This window comes from Sapajus apella, unplaced genomic scaffold, assembly GCF_009761245.1.
Source record: "Sapajus apella isolate SASKATOON/1434 unplaced genomic scaffold, GSC_monkey_1.0 scaffold77, whole genome shotgun sequence".
In the NCBI taxonomy this organism is placed as follows: Eukaryota; Metazoa; Chordata; class Mammalia; order Primates; family Cebidae; genus Sapajus; species Sapajus apella.
The window spans coordinates 7624506-7643074 of record NW_022437017.1 but is presented as its reverse complement, the minus strand read 5'-3'; the positions used below and the strand labels follow the sequence as shown (position 1 = coordinate 7643074).

At 59.6% G+C, this 18569-nt stretch overlaps 1 protein-coding gene across 9 annotated transcripts in view; it reads right to left on the bottom strand.

Annotated features, from left to right (window-relative positions):
* Positions 1 to 283: 283 nt before the first annotated feature.
* Positions 284 to 18569, bottom strand: part of PIP5K1C (phosphatidylinositol-4-phosphate 5-kinase type 1 gamma) — a 58243-nt gene continuing 39957 nt past the window's right edge. For 3 of the 9 annotated variants that reach the window (XM_032252265.1, XM_032252272.1, XM_032252273.1), the window contains 11 exons: positions 16593 to 16676; positions 15317 to 15365; positions 14078 to 14162; positions 12401 to 12565; positions 11597 to 11735; positions 11304 to 11336; positions 9790 to 9894; positions 5858 to 5990; positions 4241 to 4318; positions 887 to 970; positions 284 to 602 (listed from right to left, as the gene is read on the bottom strand). In XM_032252265.1, the coding sequence (XP_032108156.1) occupies positions 600 to 602; positions 887 to 970; positions 4241 to 4318; positions 5858 to 5990; positions 9790 to 9894; positions 11304 to 11336; positions 11597 to 11735; positions 12401 to 12565; positions 14078 to 14162; positions 15317 to 15365; positions 16593 to 16676 (958 nt within the window). In that variant the 3' untranslated portion in view covers positions 284 to 599. Of the gene's footprint in view, positions 603 to 886; positions 971 to 4240; positions 4319 to 4483; positions 4696 to 5857; positions 5991 to 9789; positions 9895 to 11303; positions 11337 to 11596; positions 11736 to 12400; positions 12566 to 14077; positions 14163 to 15316; positions 15366 to 16592; positions 16677 to 18569 lie in introns of those variants that run through there. The other 6 variants (XM_032252267.1, XM_032252269.1, XM_032252268.1 and 3 more) reach the window with 6 other exon arrangements.

Sequence of the window (18569 nt, the reverse complement as noted above, 5' to 3'; positions counted from 1 at the left end):
CAGGGCTCCACTGTGGCTGGAACACAGATGCTGAGCGGCCACAGTGCTCAGCAGGGTGAGGGCTGTTCCCACAGCTGACGCTCAGGTCAGATGTCCTGCGCTGAGGCCCCCAAACCCGAGCTGAGGGTGGGAGGGTCCGCTTCCCAGGTGGATGGAGGCGGAGTGGCTTGGGACACCATACCCTTGGCAGGCCGATGGGGTCCCCAGAGGCCACTGGGAACAGCCCGGCTCCCTCCTCAGGACACATGCAGGCACAGCAAAGAACCAAGGAGTGCAGTGGGTGGGGGTTCTTCTTTGTCTGTTTTTTGTGTGTGCGTCTTTTTTGTTCTTTTCCTAAAAGCAAACACACGCGCTTCCGTCTCTGTGCAGAGTAAGGACTCAAATGCGATTTGCCGCTTGGGAGGGTCGGTCTCACAGGGGCAGGCCGCCGACAGGGGGAGGGGCCTGACCATCGGCATCCGTGCAGGGGGAGGACGAGGTCCAGTGGGGCGGCGAGGCGGGCGTCTCCCGAGCTCTGGGCCTCAGCGGGGTGGGCAGCGCCTCTGGGGGCGGCCGGAGCGAAAGCGGCGCTCGGCTCTGGGTCGGGGACTGCATAGAAATTACTGCAAGAGCAAGAGGGCAGGTGAGGGTGGGAGGTGGGCGGCTAGAGGACCCCCCCCGGCCACCCGCCAAGCCCCCTGCCAGGGACTGGCTTCCTTGGGCCAACACAGGCCCCGAGACACTGACCCCACGGCCCCCCAGCGCCAGAAAGCCCAGGGCAGAGCTCTGGGCGGCCTGTGCCCTCCCGCCCCGGGCCTCAGTCCCTGTCTGTCCCGGAGGCTGGGGACCGCGCTCAGTAGAACCTCGGACCCCGCGGAGCCAGCGGGCGCACCTGGGCCACACTTACTGTGTCACTCTCGCCGTCGGAGGCCGGGGGGGCCTGGGTGCTATAGTGGAGCGGGGAGTACACCCAGCTCCTCTCATCGGTGGGCTGGCGGGTGGGCGCGTGCAGGAGGGCGCAGAAGAGCAGGGTGCGAGGAGGCGCGAGAGAGGCAGAGGGAGAAGGAAGAGACAGGAGAACATAAAAGAGGCGAATCCCCCACGGAGGACGAGGGGTGGCTCGGCCCAGCTGCCCCTTTGACCTGGTGGACCTGCTCCCAACCTGGATGGGCCTGGGGCCTCGGCTCAGTGTGGTGGAGCGGGGCGGGGGGGGTGGCAGAAAGCGGTTAGTTCAGTCGAGGCAGGGTCTGAGACAGCAGGTGACAGAGCCGGCGGAAGCGGGTCGGGGTCGCGACCTGGAACACCACGTGTTCCTCCTCCTCCTCCTCCTCCTCCACAGCCCATCCCCACTGCAGCCCCCAGTCCTGCCTGCGCCACGGGCACCAGCGCATGGGCTCCTGGGGGCTCTCTACGGGGGTCCTGGGAGGTTGGGGTGCTGGAGGTACTTCCTGATGCAGAAGCCTTTCGGGACTTTGAACACACGGCTGCCCATGTGTGTGCTCAGGAGAGACTGAGGCTCAGGCCACTCGCCCTGTAAGAGCCCAGAAGTGCACAGGGACAGGCAGGTCCAGGGCAAGGGACAGGCAGAGCTGTTCCCAGCTGTGCCCGAGGGAGGGGTCCCAAGTCTGGGTGAGATCTGGGGGGGAGGGAAGGTGCGTTCCTCCAACACCCCCGCCCTGCCCCCGGGTCTGCACCCCCTGAGGAGCCCCGGCCCTCCAGCTCCCTCTGCTCCGCCTGCCCCAGGCTGCTTCCGCAGGACTCCAGTCCAGCCTCCTCGTCCTCCTCCTCACATCCTCCTCTCTCGGTCTCCTGTCACTGCCCTAGCCTTCAACGCCCCTCCCGGCACAGAACTGGGATTTCCACTGGGCCCGACCTCGGCCCCTGTGTGCCAGGCCTGAAGACACATCTGCCTGGCCACGTCCACCTGGTGTCCCTCAGCCCCTACGCTCGTCACAGCCACAACCCCACAACCCCATCACCCCACGACCCACTGCTCGTCCTTCCGATCAGGACAGTGTTTTATCTACCTGCTGCCCAGGCCAACCCACGCCGTTTCATCAGACATGTGCCCTGCCTGTGCCAGCTCCCGTCTGCCCAAGCCAAACCTGGGGGGCACCCCCTCTCTTGCCTCGAGCCCCACCTCCGCGCTCCCTCACAGGGCCCAGCTCTGTGCTCACGCCACCCTGCCCAGTCCTACAGCTCCCACCAGACCTGTTCCCAGCCCTTGGGCACCGAGCTCCCACCCCGAGAAGCCAAGTCTCGGAGGACTGACTCCTGCACCAACGGGCCGGGACCCCAGCACAGGCCTCGCCTTTTCCTCCAGGAGGATTGCATATGCAGCACGGAATCCCTGATGTGAAAATGGTGGGTCCAGCATGCCCCCCGTGTCCCTCGAGGGCCTGGCGTGGGGAGCCACTGTGGGTGCTCGGTACTGATTTGGTGGCTGACTGACGGCTCCAATGGGGACTTGAAACTGTGGGGCCAAAACAGGGTCCCCACCGGAAAGAGCTGGCCCACGGGGAGGAGGGTGGCAGCAGCTGCCTCAGAGCTGCTCTCCGGGGTCAGGGGATGGGGAGGCGTCCTGGGTGGCACTGCGCACATAGCACCTGGGCAGGGACAACAGTATCCTTCTGCTACTGCGTTATAAATGGGGGTACAGACCAGGTACGGGGGCTCATGCCTAGAATCCCAGCACTTTGGGAGGTCGAGGCAAGTGGATCACTTGAAGTCAGGAGTTTGAGACCAGCCTGGCCAACATGGTGAAGCCCTGTCTACTGAAAATACAAAAATTAGCCAGGAGTGGTGGCAGGTGCCTGTAACCCCAGCTACTCAGGAGGCTGAGGCAGAACCCCTTGAATCCAGGAGGCGGAGGTTGCAGTGAGCTGAGATCATGCCACTGCACTCCAGCCTGGGACACAAGAGAGACTCCGTCTCAAAAAAAGGGCAGGACAGCTGACTTCCCTGTCCTGCAGGAGTTGCGGGGACAGAAAGGGACCCCCTCAGCCAACAGCTGGGCAGGCAGGGGAAGTGGGGGGCAGTGGCAGCTGGGACCCAGAACCAGGTGAGCCCAGGAAGACCGGAACCAAGGGCAGAGCCTCGCCCGCACTCAGGCCTTGGGGTGTTCTGAACGGCCGTCCTGCCTCCCCTCCGGCCCCCACACTTCTGCTTCTGCTGTGCCTGCTGCTGAGACCAGTGCCAGCTTCTGCCCCTTCAAACCTGGTGTTTTTCAGAGTCCAGGCAGCCCGCTCCCCGGGCAGCCTGTGCAAGCTGCTCCCTGCCTGCGGGGCGGTGGCCGGCAGGGCCGTGGCTCTCTCCAGGGCTCCACCCTCCCAGCAGGCCCGATGGGCAGCTCCTTGTCCATCTCCAGGGCATGGCTTTGAGGGTGGCTGGCTTCATGTTGGCCCCGTGGGACGGAGCTGCCTGGTGTAGCCTGGGAGGTGGCCTCCACCTCTGGGGTCACTCCAGAGTGCCTGGCACACGGCGGTGCTCAGAGGTGTCTGCTGATGGGCGGGGAGCCAGGGCGGCCTCCATGGGGGCTTTGTCTCCAGGAGACACCCCTGCTTCAGGTCTGCGCCCCATTCTGGCTGTGCAGTGCTGGGCAGGTTTCTTGGCCTCTCTGGTCCCTGGCTTTTTGGTCATAATGACAAGAGCAGGCCCCGAGGATCCTACAGCTAGCTACGTGGGCCCATGTGGTGTCCCGGGGGGACTCCTTGAGAGCTCGGGGACCTGGATTTTTACTAAACCATGTGGTCTCCCAGGCTGGCTGAGGCCTCAGCGTCTCCACCTGTGAGGTGGGTGTGGAGACACCATCTCCTCCCATCTCCATGGCCCTACGGTTCGGAGCCCAGCCCTGTGGCCACTCTGCTGACCTGTGCAACCTCCCCCACGCAGCCAGCAGATGCCCCTTGGGGGCCAGGGCAGCCAGGTCTGTACGAATGAGAAGCGTCTACCCAAGACACCCTGACACGGAAGGGCTGGGTCCAGAGGCAGGCCCCGGGCCTCAGCTGTGCAGCTGGTGATGGTGCCGCCCTATGGAGCGCTCAGTTCAACGCGGGACCAAGTGACATTCCCAGTGATGCACACAGCTCAGTGCCCAGCCCGGACCCAGCCTGGTTGACCTCAACCGCAGCCGTGATTTCCCCAAAGCCCTTCTGGAGAACAGCGGACGCTGGATCCTGTGCTTCCGGCTGGGGACCTGCGGCTCCCTCTGCCCGAGGGGCACCGCCCCTTCTCCCCAGGGTGGCCGGCTGCGGTCACTTACAGTCCCCGAGGCGCTCAACGTCACGGCCCGCAGTCGGCGATGGTGGGGAGAGTAAATCCAGTACCTCCCATCCGTGAACTGGACGGGGTGGGCCGGGCGGGCGGGAGGAGGAAGGAAAACAGAGGACAGCGGATGAGGCGGCGACCCCGCGGTCGGGTGGGAGAGGCAGTGGGAGCAGGTGGGGAGAGCTGAGTGCCAAGCGGAGGCGGGGGTGCAGGGCAGGGGTGGGACTGAGGCCTCCCTTCTCCTTTCTCTGCTGCCCACGCAGCAGGGTGTCAGGACACAGACACACAGCAGGATATGCCCCCGGGCCCCGTACCATCCGGAGACCAAGACACGCACAAACCAGCCCTGGGGAGAGGGGTGGCAACATGGGGTGGGTGGGGGCAAAGGCACGCGGCCTGCCCCTCCCATCTCCAGAGCCAGGTGGGGGCACAGGGACCCCACAAGCATCCCTGGAGATAGCAGGGGAGTTAGGAAGCAGCCAGTGGATGCCCCCAAAACAGGTTCTGAGGGCTGATGCCCGCACCCCACCCACCGTCCCAGGGGGTGCAGGGTGAGGACAGGCCGTCTGGGAATTGGGCTGCAGCCTCCGGCCCTCCCTGTGACCTGAAGCTGCCTGACCCCTGAGTGGGGCCACTGAGGAGTGCAGATGCTGCCCGGACATCCCAGGCCTCGCTGGCTACCCAGCAGCCACCTCATTCAGACCCTGGCAAAAGGCAGGTGGGATCCCAGGTCCCCAGGGCCGGGCAGACCCAGCCTCGACCAGGAGCAGCCCTGAGTCCCCAGTGTGCGGTGTGGGAGCAGGGGGCCCTCCTGCCACTGCCTGTCCCCCGGCCCTCCTCAAGGACGAGCCCACCTGGCCATACCCACGGTGACAGGAAAAAGGTCCTGTTGCCACAGCCCTGCCTGAACATCTAGGCTGTCAAGAGTGCTGGGCCTTGGCCTATGCCGGGGCCTCCCAAGGGGCCGAGAGTCTGAGGATTCTGGATGACTCCCACGGAGATGGGTGGCACGGAAGGTGCCGTGGGCAAGAGGCTGGGGAGGTGACAGGGGCAGCTCTGGGGCGTGGGAAAGGCCTGGTCTGGAGGTGCCTCCCACCTCGTGGGGTTAGACCAGGAAGAGGACGTGGGTGTGAACGTGGCGTGAGAGTGCCGGCTGGTGTGAGAGAGCATGTAGAGGGTCAAGAGAGCACTCTTTCATGCCTGTGTGCTGGTGTGTGTGTACACAGTGCTCTCATGTGGCTGTGCAGGTGTGTATACACAGTGTTCTCACGTGCCCATGTGCGGGTGTGTGTGTACTCGGTGTTCTCACATGCCCGTGTGCAGGTGTCTGTGTACATGGTGCTCTCATGTGCCCGTGTGCGGGTGCATGCGTGTGCACACGGTGCTCTCACGTGCCCATGTGCGGGTGCGTGCGTGTGCACACGGTGCTGTCACGTGCCCGTGTGCATGCGTGTGCACACGGTGTTCTCACGTGCCTGTGTGCAGTGTGTGTGTGTGCACACAGTGTTCTCACGTGCCTATGTGCATGTGCACACGGTGTGCACACGGTGGAACATGTGAGAGAGACAGTCTGGTTGATGAGTCGGAGTCAGGAGGAGCCCGGGGCACTTACAAAGTAGATGTCAGTAGCGGGCGCGTCCTCCTCGTCTGAGGCCTGGCTGGCGGGTGCACCCTCCTCGTCCGAGGCCTGGCTGGCAGTTTCTGCTTCCACAGCAGCAGAGGCACCGGCCGGGGAAGCCTCCACCCTGGGGACGGAGCAGACAGGCAGACTTGACCCTCAACCCCACCCAGAGCCTCCCTACTGCCCGGCTCGGGATCCAGGCAGGGGCTTCGCACACTCATCACTGATATAGAAACCCAGGCAGCTGACCGCAGGCTACATGCTCCTACTATTTAACGCAAATCAGAACAAACCCCTCAAGAAGCCCCCAAACGCTGACCCCAGGAATGACCTGCCAGCCCACTGAAAGCTCGGCCCTGCCTCCCACACGCACACCTGCGGGCAGGTGCTGGCCTCACCCTCCCCAGCTCTGCCACCCTGGGAGGGCCTGTTCCTCCTCAGCCTCAGTCACCTCACCTGTCAAGTGGGGAGAGATGCACCACCCCACTGGGATCAGAGCTTTCTCCTTTTATTTCTTTATTTTTTTGAGACAGGCTCTCTTTCCATCAGTCACACTGGCGTGCAGCGGTGTCATCATGGCTCACTACAGTCTCCACCTCCTAGACTCAAGCGATCCTCCCGTCTTGGCCTCCCAAGTAGCTGAGACTACAGGTGTGCACTGCTACACCCAACTAATTTTGTGTGTGTGTATGTGGAAACAGGGTCTCACTATGTTGCCCAGACTGGTCTCCAACTCGTGGGGTCAAGCGATCCTCCCGCCTCAGCGTCCTTTAGGAGGGATCACAGACAGGAGCCCACAAGCCCAGCCTCTCTGTCCTTTTCACTGAGCACTTACTATAGACCAGGACGGGCTCCTGTGATTAACTCACTGAGTCTATCGTGAAGGATGGAGACGGTGCAGCTACCGTCCCTGTGATACTTTTGCAAAAACGGAGGCACAGAGAGGAGGTGAGGAACGGCCTCGGTCTTGGCTATGCAGTCGGTGCATAGTGTTTATCCCAGGAATGCGGCTACACACGCCCTCCTGCTACGTCGGAGGTTCAGTTCTTTTTAGCCAAGCCTGAAATTTTATGGTTCGAGGTTTGGCAACGGCCAGGAGCTGACAGTGGCAGGAACGCCGGGTGGAAGATAAATCCCCAGAGCTTTATTTTCTGGTCTATGCTGCTGTGAGTGCTAAAAAAGGTCTCTTGCAACGAAAATAAAAAACCGTCTCAAGCAAAAATCATTAGAAAGGCAGGAAGAATTTGGTAACGACGCAAGCATGGGATTACACGCATCAGACAGATGACAGAAAGGACAGAGAGAAAGGGGCCAGCATGGGGCTTGTGCCTGTCATCCCAGCTACTCGGGAGGCTGAGGCAGGAGAATCACCTGAACCCAGGAGGTGGAGGCTGCAGTGAGCTGAGATTCGCGCCACTGCACTCCAGCCTGGGCAACAGAGCGAGACTCTGTCTCAGAAAACAACAACAAAAAAGACATAAAGGAACTGAATGATGACAGTGAAGATTCAACATCTTCACACTGCTGGTGGGAGTGTAAGTTAGTTCCACCATGTGGAAGACAGTGTGGCGATTCCTCAAGGATCTAGAAATGGAAATTCCATTTGACCCAGCAATCCCATTACTGGGTATATATGCAAAGGATTATAAATCGTTTTATTTTTTTTTGTTTTGTTTTTTGTTTTTTTTTTTTGAGACGGAGTTTCGATCTTGTTACCCAGGCTGGAGTACGATGGCGCGATCTCGGCTCACTGCAACCTCCGCCTCCTGGGTTCAGGCAATTCTCCTGCCTCAGCCTCCTGAGTAGCTGGGATTACAGGCACGCACCACCATGCCCAGCTAATTTTTTGTATTTTTAGTAGAGACGGGGTTTCACCGTGTTGACCAGGATGGTCTCGATCTCTTGACCTCGTGATCCACCCGCCTCGGCCTCCCACAGTGCTGGGATTACAGGCTTGAGCCACCGCGCCTGGCTTGAATTTTTATTTAATGGTTATCATGTTTGAAAAATGTGGCCATTCTTGAATGACCTTGGTGGCAGTAGTTTTGGTGATCATTCATTATTGAAGGATTATTTTCCCATCCTCCAATTTGGCTTTTGCTTTTTTTTTAAATGAGCTAGAAAATTTTCATTTTTTGTTGTCCATCAGCTATTTTTGCAAACCGGATGGTGCGATCTCGGCTCACCGCAACCTCCGCCTCCTGGGTTCAGGCAATTCTCCTGCCTCAGCCTCCTGAGTAGCTGGGATTACAGGCACGCACCACCATGCCCAGCTAATTTTTTGTATTTTTAGTAGAGACGGGGTTTCACCATGTTGACCAGGATGGTCTCGATCTCTTAACCTCGTGATCCCCCTGCCTCAGCATCCCAAAGTGCTGGGATTACAGGCTTGAGCCACCGCGCCCGGCCTAAATCGTTTTATTATAAGGACACATGCACACGAATGTTCATTGCGGCACTGTTTACAATAACAAAGACCTGGAACCAACCCAAATGCCCATCGATGACAGACTGGACAGGGAAAATGTGGCACATATACACCATGGAATACTACGCAGCCATAAAAAACGATGAGTTTGGGTCCTTTGTAGGGACATGGATGAACCTGGAAACCATCATTCTCAGCAAACTGACACAAGAACAGAAAATCAAACACCGCATGTTCTCACTCATAGGCAGGTGTTGAACAATGAGACACATGGACACAGGGAGGGGAGCATCACACACTGGGGTCCCTGGTGGGGAAACAGGGGAGGGATGGTGGGGGGCGGGGAGTTGGGGAGGGATAACATGGGGAGAAATGCCAGATATAGGTGATGAGGAGGAAGACAGCAAACCACACTGCCATGTGTGTACCTATGCAACAATCTTACATGTTCTTCACATGTACCCCAAAACCTAAAATGCAATTAAAAAAAAAAAAAAGATTGGACATCACAGGGCTCACAGAGAACGTCCCGTCCCACACAGAGATGCTCATTCTTTCCACATGGTTGAGGTGTGTGTCCCCACCAAATCGCATGTGGAAATGTGGGCCCAGGGCTGAGGTGGGGCCTGGTGGGAGGGTTTTCAGCCATGACAGTGGACCCCTCACGGCTTGGTGCTGTCCTTACCCTTGGGGCAAATTCTCACCAAATCTGCTAGTCTAGAAGTGTGTGGCACTGATGTGGGGCGCAATGGCTCACACCTGTAATCCCAGCACTTTGGGAAGTCGAGGTCGTTGGGTCACCTGAGGTCAGGAGTTCGAGACCAGCCTGGTCAACATGGTGAAACTGCTTCTCTAGTAAAAATACAAAAATTAGCCAGGCGTGGTGGCGGGCGCCTGTAATCTCAGCTATTTGGGAGGCTGAGGCAGGAGAACAGCTTGAACCTGGGGGGGTGAAGGTTGCAGTGAACCGAGATCGCTCCATTGCACTCCAGCCTGGATAACAAGAGCTAAACTGTCTCAAAAAAATAAGTCAATAAAATAAAAAATAAAATAAGTAAATACTAAAAAGGCAAAAAAAGCCCTCATGACTTGGAAGTTCAGAGATGCTTTTACACAACTTTCTGCCCAGGGTCTCTTGCCCTTGGCCCTGTGGACAGTGGAACCAGGTCCTTTTCTGGGGTGAGGCTGTCCTGGGCACGGCAGGCTGATGTTGAGTGGCGTTCCTGGCCTCTACCCACTCCATGCCAGGAGCACCCGCGGTTCCAACAGCCACAAATGCCCCCAGGCATCGCCCAGTGTTCCCTGGGGACAAGGATCAGCCCCAGCTAGTTGAGAACCACTGCCTTCATTCAAAAACAAAATGTGTAGAAAACCACCACCTGTTAATACAAGCCAGTAAGATGGAGCGGCTTCATTCTGAAACCTTGGGGTGCTCTTGGCTCCTCTGGGGCCGCAGCAGGTGGGCGCCCTGACCTCCCGCCGAGGCCACACTCACCCTGAGTCTTCCTCTTTGGGGACCACGATCTCCACGCTGCACGTGGGCTCCACCTGCACTGTAATCTGCTGCAGGCCATCTTCCGTGGGTGGCTCTTCCTGTGGCCTGCAGGCAATGGGAGGCTGTGACTCAGTTTCCCTCCTCTTGTCCCCCTGTCCTACCCCCAGGAGTGCCTAGTGAACTCCCGGGCCAGTCCCAGAGGGGGGTTGGGAGCCTCCTGCTCGGGCCTGGTCTTTCTGGCTGTCACTCCCAGCCTGGGGACTGTCCACCTGGGTCCCTTGGTGACTGTGGTGCTGGCAGGGCCCGGGGCACAGCAGGCTCTTGAGGCATATGAGTGAATGGTGGCCCCGACCGGCTTAGGCGTCACAGATCCTGCCCACCCCCATGAGAGTTCCTGAACCTGGCAACCGAGGGTCTGACAGGTGAGTCAGTGTCCCGGGAGCCTGGCCTGGGCATGTGCTCTCTCCAAATGGCATGCTGGACAGAGGGGAGGGTCACATCCCACCCAGCACACCCTGGGCACCACGGCACACCAAGGGGTTTCTTTCATTAGGCAGCAGTGATTAAAACACAGTTAAGGAAAGCAACACCTTGCCACTGCCCCAGTGTTCACAAGAGTGAGACCCTGGGGACCTCGCAAATGTCTGTGAGGTCTGGGCACTTGAAGCCGGGTGCAGCCCATGGGATGGAAGGCCGGCATGCAGGCACAACAGGGAGCGGCGCACCCACCCGTGGGACCATCTTCAGTCTCCTGACAACAGCAAGGGGCAGGCGGTGTGCATGGGTGTGTCCATTTGTGTCAAAATAAAAGGGAACCATAGCCGGGCGCTGTGGCTCACGCCTGTAATTCCAGCACTTTGAAAGGCTGAGGCAGATGGATTGCCTGAGGTCAGGAGTTCGAGGCTAACCTGGACAACATAGTGAAACCCGTCTCTACTAAAAATACAAAAAATTCGCTGTGTGTGGTGGTGGGCACCTGTAATCCCAGCTACTAGGGAGGCTAAGGCAGGAGAATGGCTAGAACCCAGGAGGTGGAGGTTGCAGTGAGCCGAGATAGCGTCAATGCACTCTAGCCTGAACAACAGAGTGAAACACTGCCTCAAAAGAAAAATAAATCAAGGAACCACAAGCCTGGTGCACATTTGCTGTGTCCCCAGAAAGTACCTCTGCAAAGAGACAAACCCACAGTACCAGTGGTTGCTCCTGGGAAGGGACGGGCCGTTGCAGGAGGGGGCATTTCATGATGTTCCCTCTTGTACTTTCTTTAAGTTAAAGAAAACTTAATAGAAGAAGAAATATCGAAAGATCCACAGGCCAGAGCTGCCCCAGGGCATAAGAAAAACAAAGGGACTAGCAGATTCTGTGTGGTTCTAGGGCTGAGTGCTGGAACCTTACATCTGTCCCCAGGAGAGAATGGGCAGAGAGCAGAGGGGTCGGGGGGCGGGAATGGGAGCTGTGAGCTGTGCAGGATGAGCCGGTGAGAGACCCAGGGAGGGAAGGGGGCTGGGTCTCACCTGCCATCCTGTCCAGAGGACTGTGTGCGCCGTCTGTAGAGAAAAGGCAAACAGGTGACACAGGGGAAGAGCCATGGCCCACCCCCTCGGCAACCCCGCCCACCTGTATATTGGATACCCAGCCCACCTGTACAACTGATGGCCCGCCCTCCTACACATCAATTGCCCCGCCCACATCCACAGCAACGCCCCGTGCTTCTGCACATCAGATGCCCCACTTACATGCACAGCAGATGCCCCGTCCACCTGCACAGTGGATTCCCCGCCTCCTGCACAGCGGATGCCCCACCCACCTGTACCGGGGCTGCTCTGACGTCTCCGAGGGGGACCGCTCAGGAATGGAGAGGGATGTGGATGACAGAGTCGTGGCAATGGAAGCTGTAGTGGCTTCTTCAAAAGACGGTGGCGTACAGGGCAGGAGGTCAGGCCGGCCTGCAAGGAGAGGACTGTGGGCACCTTGCAGAGCCTCCGGGCCCCAAACACCACAGAGGGTTCTCCCTGAGGCTGGGCTCACCCGGGAGCCCACAGCCCAGCGCCTGCAGCCTCCCGGACATGCCATCTCCCCACACGGCAGAGAAGGGTGACGTTCCCCCTTGCATGAAGACTTCTGACCGCTCTCAAAATAGAATCCAGACCCTTACACAGCCCAGAAGGCCCTGTGCGACCTGGCCTGCCCCACCCCACTGCCTCCTCCCTCTCTTCCCCTCCCCACTGCTCAGCCACAAGATCCTCCTTGCTGTTCCCACAGCAGGTGCAGTACTGCCCCACGGTCTGCACATGGCAACGTCCCTTCCTTCATTCCACCCCCCCAACTCCCTGACATCAGGCCCAGCCCGGGGGCTACATGCCTTCTATGGCATCCCAGTGCACCTAGGTGACAGTGACTGTGACAGAGGGTGGGAGCTGTCCCAGTGCCCAGTGGAGCCTTCCACACTCAGCTCTCTCTGGGGCTCTTCCCTGGGGCCGGGCCGGCTCTGCAGGTCCCGGAGGTGGCAACTGAGTGATGAGCACTCAGGATGAGGCCTGTGCCCCGCCCACTGGGCTGCTGCTGGCACCCTGCGGCCCCCACAAGCACACTCCCGCCCTCTGCCCCTCACCTTCGTCCTCCAGCGTGGGGTAGCTGCGGGCCCCCCGCAGATCATACTGGGCCTCCTCCCGTTCACTGGGGATCTGGCTGGCGGAGAAGGCGGCTGTGGGCCCCAGGGGTTTGACGGCCAGCAAGGCTCCACCGCGCCCCTTCTTGGAGGGTGAGGACTTCAGGGCTGCAGGGGAGGGGGGGTGTGTGTTGGCACCTGGGGCTGCTGGGGGCTCGCAGCAAAGCCCAGACAGGACCGCTGCCTGCATGTGCCTCTGCCATCCCTGAGGCCAGGAAGCAATAAAGCCTCTGTAGAAAACCAGGCTGGCTGCGGGAGGCACTGGGGGTCCTAGTCACCTGTCCTGCCCACTCAACCATCTCTGAGACACACGGGGCTTGGCACAGTGCCTGCCCTCCCGGGCCCTGCAGACCTGTGGCTCCCATCTATCAAGCTGGCCAGGGCCCCCAGTTTCAGACAGACATGAGAGCCTTGGGGAGCACCAGGTGTCGTTGGAGAACTCAGTGGCTCAGCATGTAGAGCCCAGATCCAGGCTCGCCCACTGGCTGTGTGGCTTGGTGTCTCTGGGCCCCGGTGGCTGACCTTAGCAGTTGGGTTGGGCGGGGCAGGTGATGCCACAGCGCCCCGCAAGGGACTGGGCCAGTCCTCAGAGCTGTTTGAGCTCTGCCTCCTCACCAAGCTCTTGTGACCTCTGGCCCCGGAATGGCCCACACAGTTCCTGGTAAACAGTAGGCGCTCGGTTTGCCTTGTGCAGCTTCCTATAATCGCCAAAGGCTGGCAAACACCCCAGGATGACTGGGAATGACCCCGTGGCAATGGTCCCAGAGAGTGGCGTGTGGGGACAGGCTCCACAGCCGGCTCTCCAGAGACAGTTCCTAACACGTGATGTCTGCCAATTCCCACGGTGTCAATTAGAGGGGGTCCCTGACCTCGGAGCCGGGAAGAGCGGCCCCACTGTGAGCGCGGGACATTGGCGTGCCTGTCCCTGCTGCTCCCGGGAGCGGCCCCCATGGGTGCGTACCCATGGACCATTCACGCCACCGACACTTCCCAAGCACCTGTGTGCTAGGCCTGTGCAGGATGCTGGGGAGCCCGGGAGCCTTCCAGTACGGAGGGCCCTGAGCAACAGACCCGGGAGGAACCCATCTGCAGCAGGTGGGCCACAGGCCGAGGTCTGCACTGGGACCTGGGACCCCAAGCCTGAGACCAGATGTTACAGTGGCACGAGGGGAAGCTGAGTCCTTAGAGATGGGGACCTCCCCAGGGCACCCTGGATGAACCCTGAGTCCCCACCTTCCCCTCCCATACTCTGCTGGGCTGGCCTCCTGGGTTCTCCTGGCTGGGATGGGTTTCCTTGGTGAAGGTGATGTTGTGGGCAGTCCCACACACTGTGAGCTACCTGGGGGGGCCAGGCCCACCCATCCCATATATAAACACTGTACCCTCACCATGCTGTGCAAATGGGGAAACTGAGGCACACTGGGAGGACAGGCCAGGATTCAGGATTCAGGCTGTGGACCCATGCTCTACCCCTGTGCAGGTAAATGTCCTGACCACCCTACCTCCGGGTAAGGCCCGGTCTGAGGGGGGGCACAGGGGCTCTGGGTTTACCGTCCCTGCCCACTGGGTTCTCAGCCTCCCCTAGAGTCCCTCCCACCCCACAGGGCTCAGGTGGCTTACAGGAATTCTTCCGAAAGACCGTGTTGCTCATGAACTTGAAAAAGCGCTCAGCATAGAAGCTAGGGCGGTGGACGGACACGGTGTCCTGGAAGAGAGTGGTGGGGGTGCCCGGGGTCAGAGGGCGTATCAACCAACAGCCAGGGACAGCCCCAGACAGACACGGGGTGTGGGGTGAGGTCGGGGGGCACCTTCCATGTGAAAAGGCTGGAGATGTGTCCATGGCACCATGGCTTGCTGGGAGGGGCTCACGGAACTGGGAACAGGGGCTCCCTCTGGGGAGGGAGACGGTGACAGGGAAGAGGCGGGAACTTTTCCACTAGAGACCTGTTAGCATGTTTGACTTCCTTTTTTTTTTTGAGACGGAGTCTCGCTTTGCGGTCCGAGCTGGAGTGCGGCGGCATGATCCTGGCTCACCACAACCTCTGCCTTCCGGGTTTGAGCAATTCTCCTGCCTCAGCCTCCCAAGTAGCTGGGATTACAGGCACCCACCACCACGTCCAGCTAATTTTTGTATTTTCAGTAGAGACAGGGCTGGCCAGGATGGTCTTGACCTCCTGACCTTGTGATCTACGTGCCTCGGCCTCCCAAAGTGCTGGGATTACAGGCGTGAGCCACTTCGTCCAGCCAGCATTTTTGCCTTTTTAAACCAGGTCAATCAGGTATTCTGGCCAGGCACAGTGGTCCACGTGGACTTGCAGGGGAGGCTGAGGCAGGATGGCCTGGCTGGGGCCCTGCTGGGATGTGACCCTTGGCTTCCCAGAATGCAGCCTCCTTTCCCAGTCTTCTTGGTGGGGAGTGGCCACGCGCCAGGACCGTGAACGACTCCACCCTCACAGGCTGCAGTGGGAGGTGGTGCCTGTCCACTGTGGGCGAGGGGACAAGGACAACCCCAGGGAAGTGGGGCGGCAGCACAGGACATCCTGGCCGGCCTCGTCAGAGCGAGAGGGCTCCTATCCACTCTGGGCCGTGGGTTCCGGGCCTTGGTGAGTTTTAAGACATCCCCAGAGGCCTCTGCCGGCCAACACCCTGACCTGCTCCATGCTTATCCTGGAAGCTATGGCCTGGACCTTCTAAACACTCTTGAAAAATGGGGGTGTCTGTTGGGATCTTGGATTCTACAGGCTGTGGCCACACAGATGTTAGTCCTCAGCACCTGGCCCCAGGAGGTGGTCTGTTTGTGGAGCGATGAATGGGAGGGAGGCCGGGACGACAGGTGGGAGGAGGGGTGCAGGCGCTCACCCCATCATGGACGAGGGCCTTCCAGGTGTGCTCCAGTTTCTTGATGAACCTGTGGAGAGAGTGCCCGGAGTGGCAGCTGACATCACCCCCCACGCCAGGTGGCCTCACTCAGGGGGCACTGTGCACCCCTCAGGACACTGGGCCATGGCCTCGGGCAATCGTGGCTGTCAAAACTCAGGGTGGCAGGTGCTCCAGGCAGAGAGTGGGTGGAGGCTCACTGCTAAGCTCCCTGCAATGCCCAGGACGGCCCCACCCCAGAGAACCACCTGGTCCCAATGTCCACAGCACTGGGTGGGTGACCCTGTATTTAAATATGCTAGAGCCCCAGGCGGGCATGTTGGCTCACGCCTGTGATCCCAGCACTTTGGAAGGCTGAGGGGGGTGCATCACTTTAGGCCAGGAGTTCAAGACCAGCCTGACCAACATGGTGAAATCTCGTCTCTACTAAAAACACAAAAATTAGCTGGGCGTGGTGGTAGGTGCCTGCAGTCCCAGCTACTCAGGAGGCTGAGGCAGGAGAATCGCTTTGATTCAGAAGGTGGAGGTTGCACCAAGCCAAAATCACGCCACTGCACTTCAGCCTAAGGGACACAGTGAGACTGTTTCAAAACAAAAAACAAATATTCGAGCCCCAAAGTGAGACCTCAAACCCACTCCTTGGATTTTGTCTTTGAGACAGGGTCCTGCTCACCCAGCCTGGAGTGCGGTGCTGTGATCACGGCTCACTGCTACAGCCCCGGGCTCAAGGGATCCTCCTCAAGGGATCCTCAAGGTCTCCTGAGCAGCTGGGACTGCAGGAGCACCACCATGCTCTGCTAATTTTTAAAATTTTTTTGTAGACACAGGGTCTTGCTATGTTGTCCAGGCTGGTCTCAAACTCCTTAGCTCAAGTGATCCTCCCACCTTGGCCTCCCACAGTGCTGGATTACAGGCGTGAGCCACTATGCGCAACTCACTCTGTGGATTTTGAAGGTGACCAGACACCTTCCTTTAGGGCTCAAGAGGGAACAGCCCAGCAAGAGCCTTCCAGAAGGCTGAGGAGCCCCAAGAGCTGCTGGTGCTGCTGTTTCCGCGGGCAAGCGCCTCTGTACATGGGTGTCCATGGGGCGCCCACCGGTGGGACTGCAGACCCAGGTGTCCGCCTGTAGGCTGCAGAGCCAGGCACCCACCTGTAGGCTGCAGACCCGGCACACCCCGTGTGACTGCAGACCTGGCACCCCTCAGTGTGTGACTGAACACACGGCACCCCCCTGTGTGACTGCACACCCGCACCCACCTGTAGGACTGCAGGATGTCGATGATGCCGATGTGCAGCAGTAGCCGCTCCCCGCGGCCATTCACGGCAGGGATCCCGCCCATCCTGGGGAGAGAGGCCAAGGGCACCGTCAGCATCCCACAGAGCTGGGACTTGGGGCAGGCAGGGCTGGGGAATCCACCTGCTCCCGTGGAGCCCTTGGAGTGGGGCCTGACACCCGGGAACCTCTGTCCTGACATCCTTCCATCACTCCCAGCCTGAAACCCGGGCCCAGGCGCTGCTGAGGAGTCCCAGCTAGGAGGCCCGGGCACGCACCCCCCACGCACACACATGTGCACAGACACACACATGCACGTACACGTACATGCACACACCGCACGCTGCATGCCCAGGCAGGGCCACAGGGTCTCAGGTACAGCCTGGGAAGTTAACTGTCACCCGGCACCACACCACACGTCCCCTGCCCAGCGCGATTAGTGAGGCCACACGTGCAGCAGCCATCCTGAAGCCACCAGGACCAGACCCGCTAGGCCCGGGCCCTGCACGCTCTGCTCACACCACAGGCTACTGTGCTCACCTGCTCCCCCGCTGGGCCCTCGAAGACCCTACAACCACCAGGATGGTCTGAGTGGGAGCTGTGCCTGGCCTTGGCTCCCCGCCCCCAGCTACACCCTGGTTGGGGCTCCAACTCCCCCTCTGCTGTCCATGAACACGCCACCACTGTTGCAAATCAAGGCTCAGCTAGTGGCCTAGTGTGAGCCAGCACTGCCCCCCGGGCCAGGCCAGTCAAACTTGGCTCCACGCCTGGCGGCTGCGCTGAGGAGTGCTGCCCCCACCGGGGAGCCTTTATTTCCTCCACTGGAGACGGGGGAAGCCCACTTCCCTCCTCCAAGGCCGCTGTGAGGACTGAACACGGTAACCAAGGGGAAGGCTCTGTTGTCCCCACAGTCGGGGAGCTGCTGTGACCAGGGCACCGTTTCAGCACTGCCGTACGACACCTGTCCATCCCATCCCCTGGGCCGTGTCTGAGGACATCTGTGGTTGTCACAACTGGGGGTGCTCCTGGCCTGGAGTGGGTGGAGGCCCGGGACACCGCTCAGCACCCTACAGTGCCCAGGACAGCCCCACCCCAGAGAACAACCCTGCCCCAACATCCATACTATCCCAGGAGGGCTATGCGAGCGTCTTCCCAACCAAACCCCGAGCTGTGAGGGCCTGCCTGGCCCCTCTGCCCCTGGCGTCCAGCAGAGACTTGATTGTAGGCTACTGAGGTATGGCCTCCTCTCTCCACCGCCATTCCCATCATCTGTGGCAGACACTTTTTTTTTTTTTTTCTTTTGAGAAGGAGTCTTGCTCTGTCTCCAGGCTGGAGTGCAGTGGCGTGATCTCGGCTCACTGCAACCTCCGCCTCCTGGGTTCAAGCGAGTCTTCCGCCTCAGCCTCCCGAGTAGCTGGGACCACAGGCACCTGCCACCATGCCCAGCTAATTTTTATATTTTTAGTAGAGACGGGGTTTCACCATGTTGGCCAGGATGGTCTGGATCTCTTGACCTCGTGATCCACCAGCCTCGGCCTCCCAAAGTGCTGGGATTACAGGCGTGAGCCACCGCGGCTGGTCAGCAGCCATTTTTTTTTAAACAGATTTCAGTTCTTTTTGCCCAGGCTGGAGTACAGTGGCTCAATCTCGGCTCACTGCAAGCTCCACCTCCTGAGTTCAAGTGATTCTCCTGCCTCAGCTCCCAGGTAGCTGGGATTACAGGCACACACCACTAATATTTTGCATGAAGTAGAGACAGGATTTCTCCATGTTGGCCAGGCTGGTCTGGAACTCCTGACCTCAGGTGATCCACCTGTCTTGGCCTCCCAAAGTGCTGGGATTGCAGGCATAAGCCACCACACCTGGTCTTTTTTAAAAATTTTAATTAAAAAATTTTTTTTTTTAAATTTTGAGATGGAGTCTCACTCTGTCACCCAGGCTGGAGTGCAGTGACGCAATCT